The 24,401-nt window shown below is 42.5% G+C and overlaps 5 protein-coding genes across 7 annotated transcripts in view; 2 read left to right on the top strand and 3 right to left on the bottom strand.

Moving 5' to 3' along the window:
• Positions 1-5,820, bottom strand: part of LOC145897456 (histone deacetylase 4-like) — a 38,833-nt gene extending 33,013 nt beyond the window's left edge. For 2 of the 3 annotated variants that reach the window (XM_082985760.1, XM_082985761.1), the window contains exons 1-2: positions 5,732-5,820; positions 4,956-5,065 (exon numbers count right to left, since the gene is read on the bottom strand). The gene's annotated coding sequence lies outside the window, so the exon portion shown is untranslated. The remainder of the gene's footprint in view (positions 1-4,955; positions 5,066-5,731) is intronic. The other variant, XM_082985759.1, reaches the window with a different exon arrangement.
• Positions 5,821-6,996: 1,176 nt separating this feature from the next.
• On the bottom strand, positions 6,997-9,810 carry LOC145898081 (uncharacterized). The gene has a single exon (XM_082986520.1). The coding sequence runs from the start codon at positions 9,808-9,810 to the stop codon at positions 6,997-6,999; it is 2,814 nt and encodes a 937-aa protein (XP_082842646.1).
• Positions 9,811-9,828: 18 nt separating this feature from the next.
• Positions 9,829-10,536, bottom strand: LOC145898082 (uncharacterized). Its single transcript, XM_082986521.1, has one exon. It carries the CDS (start codon positions 10,534-10,536, stop codon positions 9,829-9,831), a length of 708 nt encoding a protein of 235 aa, XP_082842647.1.
• An 8,067-nt stretch (positions 10,537-18,603) lies between these two features.
• Positions 18,604-20,906, top strand: LOC145898083 (uncharacterized). The gene is made up of 3 exons (XM_082986522.1): positions 18,604-19,990; positions 20,087-20,165; positions 20,225-20,906. Exons 1-3 carry the CDS (start codon positions 18,604-18,606, stop codon positions 20,904-20,906), a joined length of 2,148 nt encoding a protein of 715 aa, XP_082842648.1.
• Positions 20,907-20,945: 39 nt separating this feature from the next.
• LOC145898084 (uncharacterized) lies at positions 20,946-21,470 on the top strand. The gene has a single exon (XM_082986524.1). The coding sequence runs from the start codon at positions 20,946-20,948 to the stop codon at positions 21,468-21,470; it is 525 nt and encodes a 174-aa protein (XP_082842650.1).
• Positions 21,471-24,401: the final 2,931 nt, after the last annotated feature.

Below are 24,401 nucleotides of genomic sequence, written 5' to 3' on the forward strand. Positions count from 1 at the left end.
ATCAAGCTCCCGGTGAGGTTTGAATTCACGACCCTGGGCTAACCAGGCCCAAAGCTCTACCTACAGGAGCTCAGTGGTTTCACAGGGTATATTGTGACCAAGGTACACACACAAAACACAAAATGTGAAAAATTCTGCAGTTAGTTTTTGGGGGCGGGTTTATAATAAGAACGTAGTAACAAATCCAATTTCAATTTACTTATACTTCAGGTACAAGGAAAGGATCCAGTTGTATAATCTGCTATCCCCATTTATTAACAAACAAACATGTATTACACCATGCACATTGTTTATATTATATAAGTATAACAAGCTACTTCAATCAGCTTGTTTTTGGTTTGAATCAGGGTTCATCAGATATTGTACTACTATTGCTGACAGGCATATCACAATTGAAAAGAGACTGATCTGACACAAAATTAACATACTGTATTCTTTTGAGGGTTTTTCAGCATTGGCAATTTATCAATTCATTAAGAGGCGATTTTTAGTACATGTAGTTGGGGGATGATTACAACAAGAAATGTATACTGTTTATTCTAATTTCATTCCTGAACTAGGAATGTGCACAACTGTGTTCATCATCAATGCATTAGTGAAAAAGATATATTTGTGTGAATAAAAAACATTATTCGCATGAACCAGAATATATTCATATGATAGGCAAAGTGCAGTCAATAATATTATTGGCTCCACTTTGCTTATCATATGATTATTGTGACATGGACCTGACGGCACTATTGGTTGAGCATTGCTTGGCCATAGTGTTTCCACCTTGTTTTCTCTGTAAGGTTGCACCTAGTTTGGTGCCCAACGGATGATGGTGATTGTATAGTCACCACAAAGTGGAAGTCTTTGCTTGGTCAGCAAAGTTGTCTGATAGTCACACCAGATGCACTGATGAGACCTTATAGGTCGAAACAGTGTCCATCTGTATGCAGCTTACACAGAATATATACGTAAGACATAATTATATTAACGCCTAATGCGAGCAATGATTATTTAGCTATTGAATGACACAGTGATTACAGACAGTTGATTTCTGCAAAGTGTGATAAACTTATACCAGGTATTTTTGAAGTTTAGGCTGTCTCCTCACTGATAAGATATAAATTCATGTTGCTTATTAAATATATAATCAGCATCTGTAGAGACAGTTTTAACCTTTGTGCAAATAGGTCCTTAGTCACAAAACAAGAAAGTCTTTGTGAGTTTGTTATGTCAGATGCAAAATATACATAATTTAGCGAGAAAGTTAACATGAAAGTATTTTTTTTAATGAATTTCTTTAGGATGTCTCTGGTGGAACAACAACACTATTCTTTCAGCATTTTGCCAAGGGTAAAATTTTATGTTTTCTTGTATTAATTTTTTTCCTCTTCGTCTTGGTGTTTTGTCTGTATTATTTCTTTGAAATGCCTTTGATAAATCATTTTACTGAATCACATTTGTTGGCTGCCTCTTAAACATTTATATCTTGTTTCACATGCACATGCTTCTTCTGTCTCATTTTGACATATGAGAAACTGCATGCAAAAGTTCAGAAATAATGCGTATCTTGCATGTGTGCATTAAAAAAATCTCACCAAAGACTGTGTAACACCAAAAGAAAGAAAAATGTGGCGTATTTTGTGTTCATTGAAATGGAAAAGAAAATTTTTTACAACATTGTATCAATTCGTTCATTATCTTCACCCAAGAGGAAGGAAAATTTTTATGTGATAGTGTGATTTCCATACAATTGCTAGCACCCCTTACAGGAAAATGGGATTTGTACAAGGCAACCTTAGCAAATTTAGCACACAAATAATGACATTAAAATCCAGGGCATCGATTTTAATTGCATGTCAAACATCAATAGAAATATTATCATGCACGTTGAATAAACAAAATCTCTTAGTCTGGTAACTAACGCATGAACAAGCCCAGATGCATTTTTCATCATAGCATTGCATTCCATAAAACTCAACTGGTATTGATTACAGGTTTCTTGTCCTTAAACACAATATATTTGCTACCAATAGTCCTATAAGGTTGGAATACAAGCTGAAATAAAAGCTAAACGAAGAAAAATTCTTGAATTTAGTGGCCTGCTATCTGTTAGTGTCAGATTGAACGAAAAATGGCACTTGTTTCGTAACAATGCAACATGTTTGATAACAATGTCACATGTTCGGTAACAATGCTTGATGTTTGGAAACAATAGTCAGCTTATTCATGATGCGTTTTTTTGCTGAACATTCACGAAAGTACTGGTTTTTGACAAAAAAATAAATATGATTGCATTTATGTAGCTATCTTAACAAACAAAAGTATTTCACAAAAGGGTAGACCCCTTTGACCCCCTGGATATGCTAAAGCTTTCCAAGAAAATGAATGCTTTTCTGCCTTCACTTTTTTGGAAACATAACATAGTTGCTGATACAGCGTAGCAAACAATAATTGCATTAAGCTTTAAACGCTACGTAACCGATCAGTTAAATGCTGTTGTTTGATAATGACCCCCAAAAAAAATTTCTTCTCAAATAATTATTTGCAGTTTGCAATTAATCAACTTTTACTGAACAAACTTACCGTTGTGAATTAAGGTTAACTGTGGGCGAGCATTACAAAATAAGATCGCCCATAAAAACAAATTGTCATAGGCGCTAGGTTTGTTGAATTCTTAAGGGTGCTGAAAATCAATAATGTCACAAAAAATTATGACGCCTCAGGATCTTTCTAAGTGGGTTCAAACATTTTAAGGAAATTCAACCATTTTTCCACTTACTTTTTGGTTGCTTGTGGTCGACCTCAATACAATATTGTGAATGCCCTGGTCTGCATTTGAAAGACGCATTGTGCAATTGCATTGTGTTATTGTTTGCTATGAGTTTAACAACAAAAATTTCCTTACTTTTGTTTAGTAGCGTGAAAGTTGGTTTAAAGCGGAGGAAACCACATGTCACTAACATTGACCAGTGAAAAAAATGCTAACCTTGCATTGACCAAAAATGTCATGTGATTGGTAACAGTTCTACTTGTTTGAAAAAATTGGCAATTTTAACATACTGCAGGTTTTCGGTTAATGTTAAAGATTTTTTTTAAAATTAGTATATATTGTGTTTATTTACCTACAAAACCCAACATAAGCAATTTGTGTAACACCGTTGCAAGCTAGGGTTAATACATGTATTTATATCCTGTATAAAATGTAGCCACAGTTAGGCACATCATAAAACTGCTAATAGCTACAAGTTTTGCGTATATAATTATGAAGTTATTTGAATAATTAGATTTGGCCCAATCCAAATAATTACGGTATATATAAACACATAAATACACATTTGTCCAGAAATATTTCCAACCAGTGGCGGATCTAGAAAAAAAATGAGGGGGGTGTCCGAGTTTGGTCACGCCAATTTCGCGTTTGGCGTAGGCCAAAATAGGCCAATAATCACATTTGGCTTAGGCTAAAATAGGTATCTGGTGCTTAGGAAAAACAACCCTTAGCACCAGACTATTTCCGTCTTCGTTGTGTGAAATTGGATTCAGGACAATATACGAATTGCAGGAAGTTTTCGCGAGCGAAGCTTATCTGGAGAATGTCCTGATTGGAAATGTTATAAGTTTATCTCGTTGTTACTGTAGTAGTATTGTTTTGTGACAATGGGGGATTCTTCATCTGTAGATTATTTCGTCACATTTCTTTTTCCGGAGAACTCAACAAAATGCTGCAGCACTTGTCGCAAAATAATTCAGTTTGTCCAGTAAAGTTTAATCGAAACCGAAACAATATAGCAACATGCATCAGTCAATGCTGTTCAAGTATTTCTCCGGTGAAGCAGCTTCTACATCGAGTGATACAGGTTGTTCATGTGAAGAATCTGACACAGAGGAATCGTCTGCCGTTGTTTTGCAGCAACAGTCCTTTAAACAGGTGCCTGCGTCTCAAGACATTTGCCAATTTGTCGAGGATTTGCATCTTTTACACGATGAAGAAAGGTTATTATTTATACAGGAGCCATGCTGCGTGGCCCATGCATACCATCAGAAGGCTATGAATTCCCGAAAATGTCTCACATGGTTAAAGGGAAACCACGATTTCAAAGCATAAGGGCAGATTGGTTTCGAAGATACCCTTGGTTATCGTACAGTCCAATTAAGAAAGGACTGTTTTGTCGGTTTTGTGTTTGTGTGATTCCTCCTTGTACCATACTACTGTGCATGTTGTAAATAAGGCAAATTAGTCAAACTTCCATTTAGCGTAACAGCACAAGAAATTTGCAAAGCTCTAAGCATGTTCGTTTTGTCATATTTTCTCAATGGATAAAGGAAAGGATTTTGTCAAGTCAAGGTGATGTTGTAGCAGATGGAAGTTCGTTCCAATGAATGGTTAAGTTATACCGCGAATTTTTGGCAACGGTTGTGTCAACCATCAGGTAATGCGGTGCACAGTGTTTTCCTCTTCATGGCCACCGTGGCGAAGGGGGTTGTGGATATTCCGGACACTTTCCATAACAACTGCTTCTGCTGAACAGTCATTTTCCAATCTTCGCAGATTAAAGTCTCTGCGAAGTACGATGGGGCTGGAACGTTTAAGTGCCCTTGCACTAGCCATTTTTCATGTAATTTATGTTGATTTCATTGTGTTGTGACAATAAACAACATAACTTTTGTAGTTGTTGTATTGAAACTGTTGCAAAAAATAATTATTTCAAGAACAGTTTTCGAGTATCAATGGCACAGCAAATAATTGTCTTGAAAGCGGTCATCGCCGTGTGAACGTGGCGGGCATGACTGGTAAACAAAAAATTGCAGAGAGGAACACTGGCCCGATTTATTCGCTCCTGCGTTGCGCAAAACTAACCGCAGTTACATCCATCAAAACAATACAACACAATGCTGAGGGGGTTGTTCTGACAACCAACCCCCCTCCCCCACCCCTTCTAGATCCGTCACTGTTTTCAACTTACCTTAGTTTAGCAGAACATTCACTAGGCACCACTTGTCATTTGTTTGCCAAGAGAGTTGACCATCCACAATATTAAAATTTTGTTTGTGTAACTTGTACTAACAATACCATCTATCAAAAAAGGCAATTAAACATATTAAATTTATGCACAATATTGTTACATTTAGGCAACAGGCCTTAAAACTGCAACATATATGATGGAACATTCAGGTCAAAATCTTACAAACAATACTCCATGAACTGTAGGTAAAAATTAAAAAGGTATATACACTAGCCATCATTTTTATTGTTATATAAACATAGATAAAGTCTGCAGAGCTTGACCCTTGTTGACAAAAACCTTTAAAGGACTGATGCACTGATTACAATGCTTTCGTGTGTTAACACATTAGCTGATTTGTTTTGAATTGTTAGTAAACTTTTCGCAAAAATGATATTTTTCCAATCTACACTGGTCTAGCCTGCCCAGTGTTACTGAACTTGCTTCAGGGTCAGAATGGAAATTTTGTAATTTGTTCATTGTCCTTAAAATGCAATGGTAATTGCACAGGGTAGCCAAAGTTTATTCGAAGTTTAATGTATATACCTGTTGTTTGCCATGAAGAGTTTTAATGTGGTATTGTTTCTTCATTTTTTCAAGTTTTGAAACATATTAATTATTAAAAATTTCATACCCGCTTTATTTAACTACATATATTCAATTTAGTCGAAACTCGAAACATTGTTATTTTTTAAACAAGAGTATGAAGCTACATAGCATATGTGCGAAACACATACATTTTCTTTATTCAGTTTGCACTTTCTTTACTGTTTGCCAATTATTTTCTTTCTTTTGGTGGCTGGTATTTGTCTTAGCAGCTAACAGTCAGGTTCATTCAGGCGTTCAGCTGCTGAAACAAAACAAAATCGGATGTTTGCAACACTGTGGTAAATTGCAAAAATTGAACATTTTTTGGGTCTGCTTCAAGCAAATTGTAACCTCCAACTTAAAACTACTAGAAGTACTGTTGTGACGTAATTTGTCACAAATATTTATCACATGCAGAAATTGGCTGTTGTCATTCTTGCAGAATCCAAAAATGTTTATTCGCAAAAAGCGTTCCGCATTAATAAATATAGTTACACGAGCAGTTTCATCAGATGCGTATGTATTTATTCTGAGTTTAAATTACGACAAGCTTCAAAGTTTGGACAAGAATTCTTTTGGAAGGTTAATACATACAAGTGCCGCAAATTCCCAGGTTTTACATCAGAATCATTTGGATTTTGCGTGTTTTGCTATGGGGGGTGCCGTCACATTCAACCGTGTGCCAAAATACTTTCCGCCACCTATAATTTTGTGTCTGTCAAGAATCTAGTGCTCATTAACTGGAAAGCAATTGTTACGACCGCTTGTGCGCAGCCTGGTCCTGCGCTGTCGTCCCACTAGGCAAAAACGCGCCCACCCAACTTCATAACCAACAGGACAATCCACTCCTGGTCGTCTTGTATATTAGGTTGCGTAGCGGTTTTTCTGCAACCACAACAATCATAAATAGCAGATTGCCACGTCACAATATACGTAGTGAAACAATGGACAACAAAATATGCCTCCTTATTCAGTTTACAAATTGTATCTACGTTAATCCTTAATTTCAAATATACAAGACTCGGAAATTATGTCGCCGAGTCAAAGCACTTCACAAGTTCAAAACAAAAAGAAACGTACGAACTGTGGGGTGACCCAGGTCTGTACTAGCCTGCGGCTAGTGGTTTCACCAACGTTCAATTCAGATATAATAATGTTTTAACCCTTATTTTGACTATAAACCAGATATATAGTTAGCATTTTAACAGCAGTACAATTCAACAGCAGCACAATCTCGCCCACAACATGTCGTCCTAAAGACAGCCACATGCGCGGATGAATACAAACACGGTGAAAGGGTAAAAACAGCAAAGCATTAATTCTCGCTGTAACATAACCCCCGACGATGTACGAACCCATGAGAACATCTAAACACACAAACAGCGAGAACGAAAACGAACGAACAAACAAACACTTAAGCCTTCATTATCAGGCACAACTTCGCGATTGGTCGCTTGAACGACCCGGCGTGTGTTTTCACCAAAGCACTACGCACGAACCCGAACTTATCCGGGTACGTTTCGACAATCCTTCCGGTTAACCATTTTCCTCGTGGGGCCGAAGTGTCCACCAACAGGACAAGATCATCAACCTCGAGGTTCCTTTCGGGAAATTGCCATTTCTGACGTATCTGTAGCGTCAGTAGGTACTCGTTTGTCCATCGGATCCAAAACTGGTCTGCCAAATATTGGACCTGGCGCCAGTGTCGTCGAACATAGTTGTCTTCTTTCACAAATATTCCTGGTGACGACGTTTCTTGTCGCCCAATCAACAGTAGGTGATTCGGCATCAGCGGCTCTCTGTCGGCAGGATCAAGACTAACAGGGGTGAGAGGCCTCGAGTTCAAGATGTATTCGACCTCGACGAGCAGCGTGCTCAGAGTCTCGTCGGAAGGCATCTGTTGTCCCAACAAGACGTTCAAAATTTTGCGCACTGAACGAATCATGCGTTCCCAGACGCCACCCATATGGCTAGCGGCGGGTGGATTAAATGACCAGTCAACGCCCCACTGACGTAGACGTTCCTCGACGTGTTTTAGGTTCCATTTTTCCAGGGATTCGCGCAGTATGCGCTCCGCACCCACAAAATTTGTGCCATTATCACTAAATACGCGTATGGGCTTCCCACGTCGCCCAATGAACCTTCTGAAGGCATCAATAAACGAGTCGGTAGATAGCGAGTGCGCAACCTCCAAATGCACGGCACGAACAGTCATACATGTGAAGATGCAACCATACCTTTTGACTTCGCTTCTTCCCTGTTTGACAAGCATAGGTCCGAAGTAATCCACTCCAACAGATGAAAACGGAGGCTCGCCCGGAATCGTGCGCTCAACAGGTAAGTCAGCCATCATCTGCTTCGACACCGATGCATTTCTTTTTCGACAAAGTACACAATTTCCAAGGATTCTTCTCACTGCAACTCCACCTCGCACAATCCAGTATTTCTGACGAATATCTGACCAAGTGTGCGACATTCCAGCATGACAAACATTCACGTGAGACTCGCGTATAATTAAAGTAGTAATATGATGTGCGTTTGGTAAGACAATTGGGTGCTTCAAGTCGAATGGTATTGGCGCCCTTTGCAGACGACCACCCACTCGCAAAACGCCATCAATCAAGACTGGACTGAGTCTATACAATGCCTTTGACGGAAGTTTCTTCATAATCTTCTTCCTTTCACCGCGACCGACGTCTTCACACTTACACAGTGCATCCAATTCTTCCGAAAATTCCCATCGCTGGACATATTTAACAATCGCGATTTCCGCCCTTGCAAGATCAGCGACAGTCATTCCCTTAGACTGCGGTTCTCTTCGAGATTGAAGATAGTCCACAAACCGCTGGAGCCACGCTACTGCCTGCTTTAACTTCTTCCATGAAGAATAGCGCTGAATCAAGTCATCAAACAAATGACGCTCCTCAGTAGCATGCAAAACCACCGTTTTCTTTGGCTTTAGGTTTAAATATTCTTCGGGCATGTCCCGGACGTTTATAGGATTCGCAGGCCAGCGACTCTCGTCTTTGTACAGAAACAATGGCCCGGAGAACCAACGCTTGTTTTCGAGAAAGGCCCTGACAGTAGACCCGCGAGATGCATCATCGGCCGGGTTCTTTTCAGTAGGAACATGCCTCCACTGCGACGCGTCCGACCCTTCTTCGATTTTTGCTAATCTGTTGGCGACAAAGGTACAAAAACGTTTACTCACATTGTTTATGCTTTGTAGAACTGAAGTCGAGTCGGTCCAAAAAACAGATCGTTCGACACTCAGATCAAGCTCCTGCCTCAAAATTTGATCCATTCTAACAGCAAGAGTAGCTGCCGTCAATTCCAATCTGGGTATGGAAACTGTCTTCAAAGGTGCAAGGCGAGCCTTCCCAGCAACAAAGGCACAATGCACACTGCCCTGCTTATCAACCGTTCGCAAATACGCGACTGTCCCGTATCCACTGGAAGACGCATCTGCAAAGTGGTGCAGCTCACGCCTTTCGACTTCATGTGCGGTTGTCTGGAAGCACCTTTCAATCTTAATACACGAGAGACGTGGAAGTTCAGAAGTCCATGCATTCCACCTTTTTCCTATATCAGGTGGAACTTCCTGATCCCAGTCATACTTTTCTTTACAAAGTTCTTGCAGCAACATTCGTGCATGCAATATTACCGGTGCAACGAATCCTAAAGGGTCAAACAAAGAACTGACCATAGAAAGTATTCCTCTCCTCGTTGCAGGCTTCTTCTTAACTTTGATGTCGAATTCGAACATGTCAGAGCGATAATTCCACAGCACTCCGAGCACACGTTCCATGTTCTTCACATCAGCATTTAACACAATTGACTGCACGGATCTATATTCGGCTGGGATTGACGACAACACAGCCTCGCTGTTGCTTACCCATTTTCTGAGCCGAAACCCTCCAAGTTGCAACAGATCCTGCAACTCGCCAGCCAATTTGATCGCCTTATCTTCAGTTTCGACGAATTTCAAACAATCGTTCACATAGAAATTTCGTTTCACGGTTGCGACCGCTTCGGGACTAAAATTACCTTTATTATCTTCAGCCGTTTTTTGTAAACAGAACCCAGCACAACAAGGAGACGAGGCTGCGCCAAATATATGTACCAGCATTTGGTAGTCTTCGGGTTCGCAAGACAAATCGCCTTCAGGCCACCAAACGAATCTCAGCAAGGATGTATCAACTTGGTCCACCCTCACCTGATGAAACATCGCTTCAACGTCAGCGACCTATGCTACTGGTTCCTGGCGAAACCGAACAAGTGTCCCAAAAAGGCTGTTGATTAAATCTGGGCCTTGTAAAAGCTGATCGTTTAGCGACGTGTTCGGAAATCTGGCGGCACAATCAAAGACAACCCTCACCTTTCCCGGTTTCTGCGGGTGTGTCACTGGGTGATGCGGCAGGTACCAAACAGCGCCATCCTCCGGATTCTTGTCGTCGCTCTTTAAACGCCTGGCATATCCCTCCTTCAGGTAGGTATCCAACGTTTGCTTGTACTTTCCATGCAGCTGTGAATTATTTTCCAATCGCCGTTTTAAGTATGACAAACGCTTTATTGCCATAGAACGGTTATTCAGTAGGTTTGGAGCACCTGGCCTCCATGGCAATCGCAGCTGATAATGTCCATCATGGTGCTTGACTGAGCCTTCCATCTGCTTCAATGCATACCTGTCTTCTTTCGACAGTGTCGTTCCAGGTGACAGCGCGGTAGGACCGAAATCGCTTTCCCACATGCACTTTATTTGTTGGTGCAACATTTCGTCCTGTGAGTTTACAAAATTCACACATACCTTTGGATCATCTGAACCACGACCATGGCACGGACCCACAAGTGACCAACCAAGCATAGAACGCACGGCACTTGGCTCCTTTCGTCCGCCTCTTCTTTCATCGTTGATCCAGAACACTTCGGGAACGTTGGCTCCAATCAGCAGCATTACTTCCCCATGGGTCAAAACAGGAAACTCCACATCACGTAAATGAGGCCACCGCCAAAGCGATCCTTCTGGGACTTTGTTCGGAGAAACCGGCAAACTGTTTACACTCAAAACGTCATGCAATTGTACAGATTCCTTTCCATCAATCGACGCTACTGTCAGATCGACGGCCAAACCCTCCCTTTTCTGTGACCTAGCTGACAGTTGCACTTGACGATGACGTTGTCTCCACTGAAGACTGCGTAGATGCTTCGCATACGGGCGCAGTTGAAGACGTCTTCCATTCCGTCCAGTGCAGAAGATTGTGATGCTTTCCGCGACATCCGCTGATCGTACAAGAACTTGGCAAACTACAAGTTCTTGCTATATGGCCTTTCATAAAACAATTATCACACAGCCGAGCTTGACGAAGAAACTTCCTTCGCTCAACGAAGATTTTCCGTTTAAATAAGTCACAATTCGCAAGGTCGTGCGATTTGCTGCACAGAGGACATCCTGATTTCTGAGTGGTGCTCGGTTCGAACTTTCTGTCGCTTCTTGGAGCAACCGATGTTGCGTTGGTCGATGCTCTTATCTTCGTCGGAAGACCTTTGTTACGCTTCTGCTGCATATCCCTGTCCTTCCGAGGACCTAACATACGACCAAACATCGTGTTCCCAATATAAACTTCATTCTTATCAAACTCAACAAGGTGACAGAAACGAGGCTCTTCTCCACTTCTTTCAATGCCGGCTGCGTGTCTACGCCATCGGCCCTGCATTGTGAACGGCAACCGCTTTACTATGTTCAACATATTCTCAAAGTTGTTGATGTCTGCAAAGTATCCCAGATGAGTCAGAGTCACCAAACACTCCTCTAAGGCTCGTGCAAGTTCCGACAATTCGTCGGCATCATCGGATCTCAGGTAAGGCCAATGACCTAACTTTTCCACGTACGCACGTGCGATTACAAGAGGACGACCATACCGTTCGTATAGCAACTCTCGGGCCTTTCTGTAACCATACGTAGGTTCCAGACCAATACAAAAGGAGATCATGTCATACGCTTCCTTACGACAGTACTGAATCAGGTAGTTCAGCTTTGCGCTGTCATTGTCTACGCGACGACCAATATTTTCGTCAAAGCTTATCATGAAACGCGTATACATTAGTGGATCACCTTCGAAATACAACAATTCCGGTCTGGGAAGGTCCATTCCTGCCTTTAACACAGCAGCAACACGGTACAAGTCACTCACCTCCGGCTCATGATTCGTCACATCCGGTTTTGACTTATGTTCACTGCATGAAGAGGTTGGACTGTCCATTACCACCTTAACCTTGTCGTTACTGTCGTTGACATCGTCGGACTCAAACGCTTGATTTTCCTCCTTTATTTCCCCCGGTTTGGCCTGTGTAGAGGGCGGGGAAAACTCAACGTTCCGATTCTGCGGAGAAAATCCATCAAAGCACGATCCCGATGATGACTTTCGTTCCCACATTTCAGCTTCCATTGTGGCAGCCTTTAATTTATGGTCAGCTTCAAGAATTTTTATCTCATTTTCTGCTTCCATCTTTTTCTGCAAAAGATTGCTTTCAGCTTCCATCCTTTTCCGAAGAAGCTTACTCTTGGCTTCCATCTTCTTCTGCAGAAACTCCTTTTCCAGAAGCGCAACCTCTTTTCTTACAAGAGCTTCATTACGCCTGCAACTCGAGCTCGAGCTTACTCGTGAACTTGCTTTGCCTTTTGAACCGAAATCGCTGACAGACAATGCTTTGCTGTCACGTTCAGTTGGCCTTGGACGCATTACTTGCTCCATCCATTCATTTATACGTACATCAAACTCTTGTTTGCCACTTCGCAAACTTGAAAGTGCAACGTTAATTTTCCTTCTGTCCCTTTTCTTTTTTACCGAATCCAAACGTATTGCATGTTTGTCAATACATTCGTCATACAAAAGGTCGATAGCCGAAGTTACCTCCTTTAACTTTTGCACATTCGAGGAGTCCATCATTATTTTCTCAGCATCTTGATATGCCAGGTTAAGACGATGAACTAAATTGTCAAGGGTTTTTTGAGATTCAACCATCTTGCAACCTCTATCGAAACGTTACTCCGTAGTTGTCCGAGTAGGAACGTTGTCTAAGTTGAAAAACTTTAATGTTACGACCGCTTGTGCGCAGCCTGGTCCTGCGCTGTCGTCCCACTAGGCAAAAACGCGCCCACCCAACTTCATAACCAACAGGACAATCCACTCCTGGTCGTCTTGTGTATTAGGTTGCGTAGCGGTTTTTCTGCAACCACAACAATCATAAATAGCAGATTGCCACGTCACAATATACGTAGTGAAACAATGGACAACAAAATATGCCTCCTTATTCAGTTTACAAATTGTATCTACGTTAATCCTTAATTTCAAATATACAAGACTCGGAAATTATGTCGCCGAGTCAAAGCACTTCACAAGTTCAAAACAAAAAGAAACGTACCAACTGTGGGGTGACCCAGGTCTGTACTAGCCTGCGGCTAGTGGTTTCACCAACGTTCAATTCAGATATAATAATGTTTTAACCCTTATTTTGACTATAAACCAGATATATAGTTAGCATTTTAACAGCAGTACAATTCAACAGCAGCACAATCTCGCCCACAACATGTCGTCCTAAAGACAGCCACATGCGCGGATGAATACAAACACGGTGAAAGGGTAAAAACAGCAAAGCGTTAATTCTCGCTGTAACAGCAATTAAATTCGGTACAAATCCCAGGTATTCCATCAGAATAGGCCTGTTTACATGATCGGGACTTCAGCAAATGGGACTCCAGACAGGATGTGACGTAATCTAAGTCAAGGTACCAGGACAGGACTTTTATCGGGACTTTTGAAAGTCCCGGTGCGAAACAGGTCTCAAATCAAAAGTCCCGGGAGCCAACTAGCTACAGGTTTCGAAAAACAGCTGCCCGTTGATATTAAAACGTCTTTTTGCATGAAAACACCAAACAAATATGGCCGGATACCATATACGTTGCCGAAAGTTGTTACAGATTTTAAAATTGAGAAGGGGCTGTAACGTTACGGCCAACATAGGTAGGAAGATACTTTTACACCGGGTCACAAAGTTTTTTCCAAACTTGATCCACATATAAGCCTATGTAACATAGAAATCTCTGCGAATGTGAACGCTACGATTTCGTGTAGTATTTCAACTCAAATTTATCAACAAGAATAACAGGCTGTGGCCCTGTTCACGCCTAATCATTAAAATTTGCACAGATTTCTGTTTTACATATGATTATATGTGGATCAAGTTTGGAAAAAACTTTGTGACCCGGTGTAGTAGTATTTTCCACATAGGTAAGCGTCCAAGGTCAGTGAACTGGACAAAATCGGTTACCTAAACCATAGTATACTAAACATATAGTAGGCCGACTGATTGTTTGTTCTTTTATGACGTACAAAAAGTTCGTCACGGTATGTTTAGTATACTATGCCTAAACCATAGAATACTGTTTTAGTATTCTATGCCTAAACACGTGACTGCAACGGCAAACAGGGATGGTACATATTTTCTTCCAAGGGAGGTAATTGAAATCATTTACCCTATACCTTGCACTGAGTCCACGATAGGTAGCTTTGTAAACGTAAGGGTTAGTCACGCTATACCTTGCACGAATGTCCATCATAAGTGTGTTTGTTAATTGTTAGGGTAGTCACGCTATACATTGCCCTATGTCCATGATCATAGGCGTCGATTTAGGGGTGACTGAGGTAACATGTGACAGAGGTAACATGTCACCCCTTACTAACAAACAGGGGTGACAACGTATGTATTGTCACCCATGAGTTTCGAAAAAAAAAATGAGTGGGTGACAATACATACGTTACTGCGGCAGTACTGCGGCATTGTACTTAACCAGCAACAGGCTTGCGCAATTATATTCTTATTGTTACAAAACGATTCTTATTGTTTCACAACAATAGAACATTCAAACTGGTGATAGTGGATGATTACTTTCATAAAAAAGCGATTTTTGACCCGTGTTCCACGGAACATCAGTTAAACTAATAAATTTCTTGCGGAACACTTGATGATCTTTCACGGAGCACTGGTGTTCCGCGGAACACCGGTTGAAAATCACTGCGTTAAGCTATAGTTTCAAAAGACCTTTATTATTACCGTCACAATCATGACAAACACAAGTGTCTCGTGGATTGTTATGCAGCGCAGTAAGAGTAGTCACGTTTTATAGTAGTCACGCTATAGTACCCTAACAATTAAAAAACTTACCTATCATGGAGGTATAGCGTATTATAGCACGCCCAAAGGGCCAATTTCTGCAAAAACAACTCGCCCTAATGCGCCCAAATGCGCCCAAATGCGCCCAAATGCGCCCAAATGCGCCCAATGTTAATAAAGTTTACACATATCAGTTATGTACTGTAGATTCCCAAGCCCAATTTCGTTAATTCTTTCACGTTATATTTTCTATGTTTGGCACAACTCTCGTTATTATGTGACAAAGGCTGCGCAGTAGACGTGCGCGTGCAGACCGCATGGTTATGTTTTTCATTGCTGGTTGTGTTGCTAGTTATTGTGGTACATATAATAATACTGATTCTGTTTGAATAAGGTTTTAGTTGCAAAACGCGAAATAGTTTGTTGACTGCTTTGCAACAATTAAAAAGTTTACTGGATTACTAATGCAACAGAAAGATGTGTTGTCACTACTGATAATTTACGGAATAAGATCGGTCGCAAAACAGTTCGGTAAGTGCGATTGAATTTGCCATAGTGTGAATTTGTCTATATATTGAATGTACAATTGTGTTTCTTTAACTAGAAACCGTTCCATTTCTGGCGCGTTGTTGTGCCGGTCGTTCCTGTATCGAATACAAGTGTCTGTTGTGTTTCGCGGGCTCGGCTACCTAGAAGATTGGATGGGACGCGTTTGGGCTAAAGGCCAAAAAACTGCTGTGTAGCGTGTAGCGCCGCCGATCCGCAGAAAAAGCACGTTACATACAAGTTTCGAACTGTTATTGTTACAACCGTTTGTGACTTCACAACATGCCTGTCCTGACAAAGAAGACGAGAAAACGGCTTGGCTGTGCATTAAATCAGTTACAAGATGATTACCTCGATGCTGAGAGGGTGATGCTCAACCGCGAAAAGGAAAAACTGCAAGAAGCGTTGCTTGCCGTAGAAGCAAGCTACACCGAGGTTATGAACCTGTGTAAAGATATGTCCGATGAGGCCACGATGCCGGGAAGTGTGTCTCGAAAAAGGAATTGTGTTCGAGGCAAGAACGAATTTGACACTCGCGTCAGGCAGTGGCTGCGAGACATTTCAACACCGGTTTCTGTCTCGGAAGCTGGTAGCCGTTCACCGCCCGCAAGTAGAACGTCGAAACGATGTGAATCCACTATTCACACTGGGAGCGTAAGATCTTCTAGGAGCTCGACATACAGTATTAAGTTAAAGGAAAGTCGTGTGAAGCTAAATCTTGCTCGTTTAGCACGCAAGCAAGATGAAGAACGAAAAGAAGAGGAATTAAAACAAGCAGAGTTCACTCTTGAACGAGAACCAGAAAAAAGAAAATTGGAAGCTGAAAGAGAACTAGAAAAAAGAAAATTGGAAGCTGAACGAGAACTAGATAAAAGAAAAATTGAAGCTGAAATCGCTGATCGCGAATCTCAACGGAAGTTAGAATTAGCAGAAGCCGAACTGAACGAATAGGAAGAAGTTGGGAGTGTTTGTTCGTTAAAATACGAACCCCGAAAAGACACAGTGTGTCCCAAGAATCCTGAAGAATTAGTGATCGAAGATCCTAAACCAAATGAAATAAAGCTCAAGGAATTCGAATGTCCTAGTCGCCAAAAGGTACCACGTGATAACATTTACTCGCCACATAACGGACGTACCTCTACGACACAGTTTAGACCTCATTATACGGAGGTTGGTGAACGTTTTCTGCCAAAACCACAAATAACAAAGTTTGATGGCGACCCTATGGACTATTGGTCATTTGCAAATCGATATAAAATTCATATTGCTAGCAGATTAGACTGTGATGATTTAAGACTTACATACTTGCTGCAACATTGCACGCCGAGTGTCAATGAAAAGCTGAGGCACCATACGTCATCCTCAAACCCTGCAATCAGCTACGAACTTGCTTGGAAAGAATTGTACGAACGCTATGGTCAACCACATATCATCGCTCGTTGCTGCGAAAGGAAGTTGCAAGAAAGTCCGAAGATTGGACGAAATGACCCCGACGGTTTGGAAAAGTTGGCCGTCCTCCTTAAGAGATGCTGCGTATCATTGGAGGAAATCACTGGTATGTCTACTGTTGATTCCGTCGGTTTTATTGTTGCTATTGCCAGCAAGCTACCTGTGGAGATGCAATATAAATGGGTTTCTGCATCTGTTGCATTGCAAAGGGAAACGGGTAGAGTCGCGCGTTTCGTGGATTTTGCAAATTTCGTTGTAAAGCAGAGTGAGAAAGCCAACTCGGTATATGGGAAAGGTCTCTTTCCTTCAGGCCCCGAAAAGAATTAAGGTATCAAACGACAAAAGGCAACGTCATACAACGCCATTGCTACTACTAGTGCACTGAAATCGGTGCAGAACGAACAACAGTCAACACAACGAAAGAGACTGTGTCCTTGTTGTGCAAAGCCGCATGACCTCGACGTCTGCTATGCGTTTAAACGAAAATCGCATCGTGAGCGACGACAATTTGTGCGAGCGAAAGGTTTGTGTTTCCGGTGTCTTGATGTGGGACACATGGTTGTCGATTGTAGCAGTAAGACGGTTTGCCATGAGGAAGGTTGTGGAAGTGCATACCATCATGCGCTACTGCACAATCCGGCGAGACCCCGACCGACGGACGCATCTTCGGAGGACAAAAATGGAAATGACTCGGCGTCTTTGACGCAGGGTAGTTGCTTGAATACCGTGGGCTGTCATGGTAGCAACTCATTGTCCGCTTGGTTAGACATTGTTCCTGTTCGAGTCCGCGTCGGGGACAAGGAAATTGAAACATATGCTCTGCTGGACACTGGTTCGGACAAAACCTTCTGTGAGAAACGGCTGATCAACATGTTGGATGTTGAGGTAGAAGGCGAACCCGTTCGTATGCAGCTCGGGTCGATCAATGGGGCAAAGGAGCTGAACACCGTGAAAATCTCCATGTCAGTACTGCCCTTGATGGGAGGAGAGGAGTTCAATTTACCGGAAGTAACGCTATACTTGACGAAATCCCTGTCCCGCCTGAGCATGTCCCAAAGTTTGGAACACCTGTTCGTCCCAAGCATCTGAAGGGAGTACATTTACCGCAAATTAAAGGTGGGTCTGTCACATTACTTATTGGTACAGACAACTACTTAGTTCATCGATGTTTGGAGAGTCGGTTCTCTCCTGATCCGGAGTACCCGGACGCTGTCAAAACGCCTCTAGGTTGGTTGCTAAGAGGCTATGCTCCACAGAAAACCTCCAGGGGCTGTAGTTTTCTGTTGCAAGGAATTGAACGTTTCAATTCCTTTAATAACATCGATGACGTCATCGTGACCGATGATGGTGAAACTTACCCCATGCAAAGTGGTGATTTGGGGGATGCCGAATCCTTCCTCCAGTGGCTCCGGAGCAACAGGGAAGCAATGGAGTTTGGATTGAAGTTTTCAGCAGAAGACGTCATTGCATATGACATCATGGCCAAACAAGTGGAACACAAAGATGGACATTACCAGTTACCGTTGTTGTGGCGAAATTTCGGCAGATGTTCTTCCCAACACTTGGTTCCCAACACAAATTAGCACAGAAACGACTGTTTGGTCTTAGGAAGCGTTTGTCACGTGATGCAAGTTTTAGTCAAAAGTATGTTCAGCAGATGCAAATCTTTTGAAAAAGGGTTATGCCGAACGGGTACCAGAAGAAGAAATTAGTACTGATGGTCGGAAGTGGTACCTTCCTCACTACCCCGTGGTAAACCCAAAGAAGCCGGATAAGCTTCGAATCGTTTTTTGACTGTGCCGCAAAGTGCGACGGTAACTCTATCAACGATCACTTGATGAAAGGACCAGACTTAATGAACTCGTTAGTTGGAGTGCTTTCGAGATTCCGCAAAGAAGCCGTGGCTTTGGTTGCGGACATAGAAGCCATGTTCTATCAAGTACGCGTCACGCAGCAGGATCGTGACGCCTCCAGATTCTTGTGGTGGCCAGGAGGCGGCACACTGAAGGATCCTGTGCCTCACCGAATGACTGTTCATTTATTTGGCGCAAAGTCGTCCCCAAGCTGCGCCACATTCTGCCTACGTGAAACCGCACGTGAATTTGGGAAGTTTTTTGATTCTCGTGTTGCCGAGGTTGTGAGAAAAAACTTTTATGTGGACGATTGTTTATTATCAATCCCCACAGAGACAATGGGAATTAAAATGGTGGAAAATTTGAGAAGTCTACTGTCCATGGGAGGTTTCAGGCTGACAAAATGGTTGTCATCGAGTGATGCTGTGATGACCTCTGTTCCTAACGGAGAAAGGTCCAAATTAATCCAGAACATTCCGCTTGGCGGAGAGGTACAGGAACGTGTTCTGGGAATCAGCTGGCGTCTGCCGGAGGACGAGTTTGGATTTAATGTCGTCCTGCCGGACAAACCGATTACGCGACGTGGAATGCTCTCCGTGACAAACTCCCTGTTTGACCCCTTTGGACTCGTTGCACCCGTGGTCCTAGAAGCCAGATTGATCTACAGGGACGTGTGTCAACAGAAGATTGGATGGGACGATGTCGTGCCGACCACGGATCAAGCCAGGTGGCGAAAATGGCGAGAAAGCCTCTGTGACCTTTGTGAGGTAAGAATACCTCGTTTTTATCGAATGACCACCAATGCGTCCAAAGTACAGTTACATGTTTTTGCTGACGCTTCGTCAGAAGCACGAGGTTGTGCTTGTTACCTGAGGTCAGTAGATGACCGCTCGAACATTACGTGCTCTCTGGTGATGGGCAAATCATTGCTTTCCGGTTCGGGAAGGCAAACCATACCACGACTGGAACTGGAGGCTGCTTTGGATGCAGTAAAAATGTCACGAACAGTGAAGGAGGAACTTGATTTAGAAGACTGTCCTTGTCTGTTTTGGACTGACTCATCCATCGTGCTGCAGAGTTTGCACGCCAACAGCAAAAACTTTCCTATATTTTCGCGAAATCGAATTACACAGATTTTGAATCACTCGTGTGTCCATGATTGGATGAACGGACCAACCGACGAGAACCCGGCTGATGCAGCGTCTCGCGGTGTTACTGCCAATGCACTGTGCAGTGGAATGTGGTTAACCGGACCTGAGTTCCTGCGAAAGACACCCGACCAGTGGCCAAATCGATTTACTAAGAAACCAACTACTGCTGAGGTCTACAAAAGATTTGACTTGGAAAGAATCAAGGCGGATGTTTTCCTCACAACGCTCGAAGAAAAAGGTACTGATCGTTTGAGTGTCTATTTTTCATCATTACATCGTTTGAAGTTGGCAACTGCATGGTTGCTCAGGTTTAAACGCTACTTGTACTGTAAAGCTAAAAAGAAAGAGGTGACCGTGTCACACTCGCCTATATCCGTTGACGAATTAAAAATTGCTGAGTCAGAACTCGTCAAGTTTGTGCAGCATCAGCGCTACCCACGGGTAAACTGCTGCCAAAATCTGCGCTCTTTAGGCTCGACCCTATATTGAAGGACGACATACTTCGTGTTGGCGGCAGACTCGACAACGCGACGTTGAGCTACGAAACCAGGCATCCGGCGATTCTGCCAAATGATTGTCGCCTAACGGAATTAATTGCCCAAGAAGTGCACGCCCAAGGTGCGGGGCATGCTGGTATCAACTACACATTGAGTTTGTTGAGCCAGCGTTACTGGATAGTGAACGCCCGAGCGACTGTTCGTCGGGTTATACGCCATTGCTTGTTTTGCCGACGAAGAAACGCCAAGCCAGGACAGCAGCTGATGGCTGACCTGCCTCCGTCCAGATTGCAGGTTGACGAACCACCATTCTCACACGTCGGTGTGGACTATTTCGGACCTTTGCTGATCAGACAACGCAGATGCGAAATAAAATGGTACGGATGTCTGTTTACGTGTATGACGACACGTGCTGTTCATCTAGAAGTTGCTGCCGACCTAACTACAGACGCCTTTTTGAATGTCTTGAGGCGATTTCTTGCACGACGTGGTCCAATATCACACATTTACTCGGATAACGGAACCAATTTCGTCGGTGCTAACCGCGTTATGAAGGAAGACGTGGAAAAATGGAACCAAAATCAGATCTGTGACTATTTGCGCCAGCGGAAGGTAAAGTGGTCGTTCAACCCACCAGGACCAAGCCACATGGGTTGAGTGTGGGAACGGATGATCAGAACCGTCCGAAGAATTATGATGGCGATTTATCCTGAGGCAAAACTAGACGATGACGCCCTGCACACGTGGCTGTTGGAGGTGGAGAACATCATAAATTCACGACCTCTAACTGAAGTTTCCCTGGAAGTTGGTGAAGACATGCCTTTGACGCCAAACCACCTATTAAGAATTAACCCATCGGTGGGATTGCCGCCGACGATGACCTACCCGAGCGATTGCTACGCCAGACGCCGATACCGCCTGGTTCAGCATGTTGCCGATGAGTTTTGGCAACGATGGCTGAGGGAGTACCCCCGGACAATCATCTCCAGACAAAAATGGCACACCAGGAGAAGTAATTTTTCAAAAGGTGATGTTGTGCTACTCGTCGATGATTCTGCTCCACGATGTCGATGGCCTCTTGGAAAAGTCACCGAACTATTCCATGATAAACACCAGGTGGTGAGGAGCGTTGCAGTGAAGACGGCCGGCGGTTTCCTCAGGAGACCCATCACTAAGCTCTGCGTGGTGATCCCCGCGCAGGAGAATGAGACTGAGTTGTGAATCTTTGTGTCGATGCAAAATTGGTACAATGCCCAATTTTCGGGGGCAGGATGTAGATTCCCAAACCCAATTTCGTTAATTCTTTCACGTTGTGTTTTCAATGTTTGGCACAACTCTCGTTATTATGTGACAAAGGCTGCGCAGTAGACGTGCGCGTGCAGACCGCATGGTTATGTTTTTCATTGCTGGTTGTGTTGCTAGTTATTGTGGTACATATAATAATACTGATTCTATTTGAATAAGGTTTTAGTTGCAAAACGCGAAATAGTTTGTTGACTGCTTTGCAACAATTAAAAAGTTTACTGGATTACTAATGCAACTGAAAGATGTGTTGTCACTACTGATAATTTACGGAATAAGATCGGTCGCAAAACAGTTCGGTAAGTGCGATTGAATTTGCCATAGTGTGAATTTGTCTATATATTGAATGTACAATTGTTTTTCTTTTACTAGAAACCGTTCCATTTCTGGCGCGTTGTTGTGCCGGTCGTTCCTGTATCGAATACAAGTGTCTGTTGTGTTTCGTGGGCTCGGCTACCTAGAAGATTGGATGGGACGCGTTTGGGCTAAAGGCCAAAAAACTGCTGTGTAGCGTGTAGCGCCGCCGATCCACAGAAAAAGCACGTTACATGTACATCAATGGTCATTTTATGCTTGTGGTTGAACACTTAAACTGTAATAAGACCGTGAGCCCTTGAGCAGGACGCGACACCTGTAACACTCTTTATTGTGATTACAGTCGTCTTTGCAATATGTTTATGACGTCATATTTTGTTATGTGGTCAGTTTGCTTTATTTTGAATACGGTTGAAACAGCGTTTTGTCACATAATTAATGAGCCAATTTTCAAATTTCTAAAACACGCCCAAAGCGCAAGGTGCAATAAAAAAGCGCAAACACCCACGACAACATGCCCAATTGGGCGTAAAAAGCGCCCAACTGGCAACACTGGATTTCACCCTTAACCAGTTAAGTGTTCGTATTTAACCGCGCATGCGTCTTTAGGACGACCTGTTGTAGGGTGTAAAGATAAAGTAAAGTTGTACTGCTGTTAAACTTTTGCTTTGTTAAGAGGCAACTAATTTATCCTGTTTCTTTTTAAATAAGTTGAATACGACATATATTGCTGTAGGACATGTTAATGCATATGAATTTTGGAACGTTGATGGAGCGACTAGCCGCAGGCTAGTAAGGACCTGAATTACCTCACAGTTGGTATGTTCAGTTTTTACTTGCGTTTTGATCTTGTGATGTGACTTTTTTCTGTATAAAACAAAACGTATATGTTGGTGGTGGAATATTTTTCCAGATTCATCGAAATCGCCCAAATGCTAACCACTTCGGAGAGTGCGATACTGCATTCAAAGTCTATTTTTGCTCGTCATGGCATTCCTGAAGAGGTTGTTTCCGACAACGGGCCACAATTCGCTTCAAGAAATTTCAAAGAATTTGCAGCTGCGTATAGGCTTAGGCATGTTTATAGTAGTCCATATTTTCCGCAGAGCAATGGCGAAGCAGAGCGTGTTGTTCAAACAATCAAAGGGCTACTCCGGAAAGCAGAAGACATTTCCGCAGCGTTGCTGGCATACCGATCAACCCCTATGAAGTCTGGTTGGCCCCCGTAGAATTGTCGATGGGTAGAAGAATGCGGACCACCGTCCCCATGAGGGAGAACCTCCTTGTGCCTAATTGGAACTTCTTGAAAGAATTTCGGCGACGTGATCAAAGAATTAAAGCGGATCAAAAAATACAATATGAGGCACGACATCGCGCACATCGGTTACCCAACCTATGTCCAGAAACGTATGCCTGGATTAACCAGGACGGTGATTTTCGTCACTGCGAAGTGATGTCACCTCATTTTACACCGCGGTCATACATTGTCCGTGGGGAAAGTGGTGAACTGAGGCGTAACAGAAGGCACATTCACCCAGTGCCCACTCAGAAACAGCCCTATATTACACGCTTTGGTAGATTAGTTAAAAAAACGCAACGCCTGGATTTGTAATGCAATTGTGTTTTGTTGTGCCGAATATGTTGTTTCTAATTGTGTTTGATTATGTTGCCTTTATGAAAGGGGAGATGTGGTGTTATTTCTATGTACAAATCCACTACGTGTCGCACACGCATATATAGGAACGATCGATGCAATGTGACCTTCTCTTTGAACCTTGCTTGTCTTGGCGAATAAACGCTACACTGACAAATACATTTTAGGGTTTTGACATTGAAGTCGTTTGTTTTATATCGCGTTTAAGGGATTTATTGGGTAGTTTGTGTGCTTTAATTGTATCAATAAAAGAACATTACAGATTCAACTCGACTTGATCTGGTATGGGTGGCATTTTTTGCAAATCCATTACATTTTGTAGATTTTGCAGAGCAATTACGTTTTCCGTAATGTGTTCATGCTTTATCAAATAAACATGCACTCACAAGCAACTGCAAAGTATTCTTGGCGTTTAAATATTATCATCACAAAAATTACTTGTTTAATGATACTCGTCCATTAAACAAGTAGAAGGTTTGATATGTTTTATGGCACGCCCGTTTAGTTTAAACAATTCTTTATATCGAAACAGACGCCCATGAAAAGGTGATTTCCGCACGGATAATTAACGTCTGACGTAGGATCGAAGCTAAGGTGATAGACATGGCCTGTCCCTTCCAAAAATATACATAGACGAGAATGTTAATTTATGAGTAAAATAGAAATTTAGGCACTGAGAATTAACCGTTTTAACTACCTTTTCATGTGTACAAAAAGCAGCATAAAATTTGGGTCTATTAGTGCGCACATTGGAGGCAAATACAAGATATAGGCTACACAACTTTCTTCATAACCCCAAAATATTTCATCTTCGTTGGAATGGCGATGCAAAGTCATTCTGATAGAAAACCTGGGATTTGGACCGATTTTAATTGCTTTCC

Source organism: Ascidia mentula, chromosome 4 (assembly GCF_947561715.1).
Source record: "Ascidia mentula chromosome 4, kaAscMent1.1, whole genome shotgun sequence".
In the NCBI taxonomy this organism is placed as follows: Eukaryota; Metazoa; Chordata; class Ascidiacea; order Phlebobranchia; family Ascidiidae; genus Ascidia; species Ascidia mentula.